The sequence below is a fragment of the Hibiscus syriacus genome, unplaced genomic scaffold (assembly GCF_006381635.1).
Source record: "Hibiscus syriacus cultivar Baekdansim isolate YM2019G1 unplaced genomic scaffold, ASM638163v2 tig00111754_pilon, whole genome shotgun sequence".
NCBI classification, from domain to species: domain Eukaryota; kingdom Viridiplantae; phylum Streptophyta; class Magnoliopsida; order Malvales; family Malvaceae; genus Hibiscus; species Hibiscus syriacus.
Window position 1 is genome coordinate 631364 of NW_024063169.1, and position 5455 is coordinate 636818.

A 5455-nucleotide genomic window follows, 5' to 3' on the forward strand; every position below is an offset into this window, starting at 1 on the left:
TTTCTTTTAAAAAATAATTTTAAAAATAATTTATTACAAAATAATAATAAAAGTTTTTTAAACTAATACAATCCCTAACAAAATTACTTATATTTTCATAAATATTGACTACGTCGAGGAGTGGTCGAATGATAATGGTGTGGGGATCGTCGATTTCATCTTGGTCGTCCGCCTTGATCGTCTTCATCTTCGTTTGCTTCTTCAACAAGAGGTGTACTGAACATCATTCCACTTTAAGATTCACCTTTGAAATACGATGATGGAATACTTAAGGTATTTGACGCCAACATTATAGTCATTGACTCGAATTGGCCACCGAAATCAGTACATTGTTGACCATATATATTATGATCTCATTTACTCGCATGTTCTATCGAAGATGCTTGAGCGTTTTGCATTACATCCCACGAACCTCCAACACAATTCGACTAACTCTCCATTGAAGCATGATATGGATGATAAAAACCATAACTGGTATGAGATGCAAAATATTCAATAGAAGCAGAAGAAGAAAATGCCCATAATGATATTTCTTGCCCTTTGCGTATTTCGCCTTCATTTCTTCCCATTGTTCCCTTTCTTTTCGTGTTGTTAAATATGATTTCTTATTTGCTTCATAATTTGGGAGGTAGGGAGAAATGTCGAAATCAAGATTAGTAGCTATAGCTCGAAATGCATAGGGGCATATAGATGTAGCTTATTTCATTATTGAATGTTACATCATGCTTCCTTGGCCAATTCTCTTGATGCTTGCCACGCATATTAATTCTATGGAGCACGTCCATATCATATATTTGTATAAGAATTGGTTGATGGGACGCAAACTGGCGCAACACTCTATCTACGACGTGCATCTCAACAATCACAAAATGAAGCAAAGGCATTACGACACACCACAACTTCGAGCCTTCAAAAAAATACCGGTGGTTGTAAGTGATAAATCTCCTCGTCACAATAAATAATCCAACAAAATTGTAAACAGTAATTAAATTATAAAAGTTACTATAAATTATAAATAAATGAAAATTCAAGTAGTTTATTAAAATAATATTTATTGCATGTTGACCGACAATATCGATCCTCATTCGTATATCAATTTTATTTACACCCGACAACTTGGTCTTGAAAATTTTATGTTGTCATCTAAATCATATAATAAATAAAAATTTAGAAATAAGGATAAAACTAAAATTAAAAATTTACTAAAAATAAAGTTAAAAAATACATTCCAGCTAGAGAAAACTCAACCGGGGCTACTGTAATTAGTGTAAAAAACAAGAATCGATACCACGCTCAAGACTGTAGCAAGACTAGGCAACCCGTTACATCGACTTTTTGACCCCTTTTTAACAATTGCAACTTTGCAAAGTTCCTGCTATAAAAATATCAAAATCGCCAAGCCCCAACTAGTGTTACAACACTCAATAAAATTGAATGAGGTGATGTTAGCTTGAGGCAGTGGTTAGATAAACCAGAAAGATCTGTTGATGTCTTTGAGTGTTTGCACATATTTAGGAAGTTGAGATTGTAAATATAGCACATTCTCAAGGGATTGTTCTCCATAATGGTCGACCTTCGTGCTTCGTCATGTCATCGTTTAATCATGTTTCCTTCATCGAATCTGCATCTTCTTCGGATTCGGGATCTGATTCTGTTGAGGATGCATTAAATAGCCAAAATATGAAGCTTAAGGGTTCATCCTCTACATTTCCCCTTGACATGCATCAGCAACGTAGGCTGATGAATGAAGATGTGCAAACTCCAACAAATGCTTTATCTGAAGCTAGTTGCATGCAGTCAGGCTCAGTATGTTCGAGGAATGCACGTTTAAAGGAGTGCGAAAATAAAATCTTGGACTGTCAAAATTCTGAACAAGTAGAAGAGAAAAAGCAACCGTTTCCCATGGAACAGATATTGCTTATGGAGACCAGTTGGTACACTAGTCCTGTAGAGGTTGCTGGATCTCCCTGTACCTGTGCTTCCGACATCTATAGGTTGGGAATTCTCCTTTTTGAGGTTAGTTTCGAGAATGCTCGATACTATCATCGTTTTTTCAACTTTTGAAATAGTTTGGTGTTGTTAACTTAACATTTGTGTTATTAGTTAATGCTTGATTAAACTCCAAGATGTCTACTTTTTTTAATTAATTACTGTTCCTTCATTGGGTTGAATATTAAAACCATTTCGTTGTATCACTTTAAACTTTTTTGTTTCTGTATCTGCAGTTATTTTGCCCCTTCAGCTAAAGAGAAGAGAAGAATGGAACTATGTATAGTTTACGGCATCGAGTTCTTCCTCCACAGTTGCTACTGAAATGGCCGAAGGAAGCTTTGTTTTGTTTGTGGTTATTGCATCCCGAGCCAAGTAGTCGTCCAAAAATGGGGTAATCTCTCGGTTTTAAATCTTATGGTCTGGTATTAAAGGCACATGTTAGAAACACACATTGTATAGGTGTAGCTGTGTAGGTGTACTTGTAACCGGTAATGCGATAAAGCCTTGCACATTTTCTCGGTTTTTCTGATGAATAATGGTGTGTTTCATAATGGTGAAAGTAAATATCATCCACTACCTGAAATCACTTTTATGTCACCATTGCTGTTCAATATATAGTCGTAGTGTGATCTATTTGCATCATTGGCGCATAAAGAAATTATTTCGGTTTGGAGTTCCAACTTTTGTTTATAATAGTTTCAATGTATTAGTATTTTTTTGCGTAACAGTGAGTTGTTACAAAGTGAGTTTCTTAATGAAACGAGTGATGATCTGGAATAACGTGAAGCGGCAATCGTGCTCCGGGAGAGAATAGATGAGCAAGAGTTACTGATGGAATTTCTTTTGATGATACAACGAAGGAAACAGGAAGTCGCCGATTGGTTGCAAGTTACTATTTCTTTTCTATGTTCCGACATTGCAGAAGTTACGAAGCAGCAAACAATCTTGAAGAAAAAGAGTAGCTCATATGCTGAACCAGGGAAAGATGACAATTCTACATCGAATCTTCCCTCGATAATTATTGTCAATACCGATGATTCTTCTAGCTTGGGGTCTAGAAAATGATTTAGACCTTACTTAAGGTTCAAAATGTTGAAGAATGTGGCGATAATCTAGAAACTCGTCAAAAGTCTGATACACACGCTGATATTCAAGAAAGTTTTCTTCTGAAAAGTTCTCGGTTGATGAAAAACTTTAAGAAATTCGAGTCAGCATATTTTTTAACAAGGTGCAGACCAGTGAAGCAATCTGGGAAGCCTTTGAGTAGACAAACATCATTGAATAGTGATGGCCGAGGAACTATTGTTATGACTGAAAGAAGTTCTGTCAACAATTTAACATCGAAAGAGATCTAAACCGAGAGCTTGAAAAGTGGATGGATAAATCCATTCCTTGAGGGTTTGTGCAAGTACCTGTCTTACAGCAAGTTAAAAGTCAAGGCAAATTTGAAACAAGGAGATCTATTAAATTCTTCCAATCTGGTATGCTCACTTGGGTTCGATCGTGATGCAGAATTTTTTTCTACAGCTGGTGTAAATAAGAAGATTAAAGTCTTTGAATGTGATGCGATCATAAATCAAAATCGTGACATCCACTATCCCGTGGTTGAAATGGCCAGTCGGTCGAAGCTAAGCAGTATATGTTGGAATAGTTATATTAAAAGCCAGATTGCATCGAGTAACTTTGAAGGAGTGGTGCAGGTTGTTAAAGCCTTCATTTAGCATTCTTTGGTCTGTCGTCTTTTTCTGTATTCTAAATCCATGTCTTGATCATTTCAGGTGTGGGATGTTACAAGAAGTCAAGTGCTCACTGAAATGATAGAGCATGAGAAACGTGTATGGTCCATCGACTTTTCATCAGCAGATCCAACAGTTTTGGCTAGCGGAAGTGACGACGGCTCTGTAAAGCTATGGAGTATCAACCAGGCAATTCTACTTTTGCATTTGATGGATGTCAGCTTTGAAAATAAACGTACTACAATAATCTAATTTCTTTATGTGTATATTTTTTTTCTCGATGTATGATAAGTTTTTCTCTTACCTGGGCTGCTACTGCAGGGAACAAGTATTTGTACCATCAAAACGAAGGCCAATGTCTGCTGTGTCCAGTTTCCTGTTGACTCTGCCGTTCTCTTGCATTTGGATCGGCAGATTACAGAATCTATTATTACGATCTTCGAACCTCTAGGGTTCCTCTCTGCACTCTAGTTGGACACAACAAAACTGTGAGTTACATCAAATTTGTCGATGCAAATACTCTTGTGTCTTCTTCCACGTATAACACGTTGAAGCTTTGGGGTTTGTCGATGTGCAATTCTATGGTTATCGATGCTCCCCTTCAATCCTTTACTGGCCACATGAATGTAAAAGTATATTAACTCATCCATCATATTGAGCTTTTAATGCTTCTTACATTACAATGTCGAATTTTGTTTCGACTTGAATGGTACGCTAAGTGCATTTGTTTTCTTATAGGTAATAGTAGGATTCACCATAGCTGCGTATGTTGCAATGAATATAAAAATTCTGAAAAATTTATTCGGTTTGCCCGAGTTTGGTTTTATCCTCATGAACAATGACTCTTCTCGGCATAACTTGTCATGGAAAATTATTCCCACTGGTTGATGTACTTCATATTGTTGGTGCATATTCTCCTTGTTGCAGAACTTCGTGGGCCTGTCGGTATCCGATGGCTACATTGCTACTGGCTCAGAAACTAATGAGGTCTAATAGCTGAAGACGTTAAAAGCTTATTTTGAATATTACATGGAGTCTGTAGAATGTTTCGCTTTATTTTTTTTGTCAGATGAGGCATTGATTCGAACTCACTGTAAACTGTATCGTATAGGTATTCATATACCATAAGGCTTTCCCGATGCTAGCATTGTCTTTCAAGTTCAACAACATGGATCCGCTTTCCGGAGATGAAACAGATGATGCCGCACAGTTTATCTCTTCAGTTTGTTGGCGTGGCCAGTCCCCTGCCTTAGTTGCTGCAAATTCTACCGGGAATATCAAAATTCTGGAGATGGTTTAGTTTGGTCTCGTCTCGGAATCATCCATGGTCGAAGCAAAGACCAACAAAATCCATGCTCCATGCCGGCACGAAACATCGAATAAAGATGAGTATCAGACATTGGAGAGTATTAAAGAGTATAGCATTTGAGAGGGAAAAAAACATTTTTGGCTGTAGATGATAACAGATGCAATATATGTAGAAAAATTCAAAAGAAAAAACAAAGGACAAATCAATCCTCTTGTATATTTTGTAATGCTTATAGTTCATAATCATTTTTAGCAAGGATTTTTTATTTTCTGATCCATTACAGTCTGCCATTTCTTGATGAAGCTATTTATAAATACTCCTATCTTAGTCACGAGGACGATGACCCGAACATGAACCGAAATTCCTTAAACCAAATCCAAAACTATTCAAATAAAAGCTCAAAACAATATAAGATTCA

At 36.6% G+C, this 5455-nt stretch overlaps 1 protein-coding gene and 1 pseudogene across 1 annotated transcript; both read left to right on the forward strand.

The window, feature by feature from the left end:
* Positions 1-1523: 1523 nt before the first annotated feature.
* LOC120169164 (protein SPA1-RELATED 3-like) lies at positions 1524-2265 on the forward strand (the record flags this gene model as incomplete). The annotated part of the gene is made up of 2 exons (XM_039177377.1): positions 1524-1994; positions 2226-2265. Coding segments are annotated over exons 1-2 (447 nt in total), but the record flags the coding sequence as incomplete, so codon positions are not given.
* LOC120169214 lies at positions 2247-5159 on the forward strand (annotated as a pseudogene).
* The last annotated feature ends 296 nt before the right edge of the window (positions 5160-5455 follow it).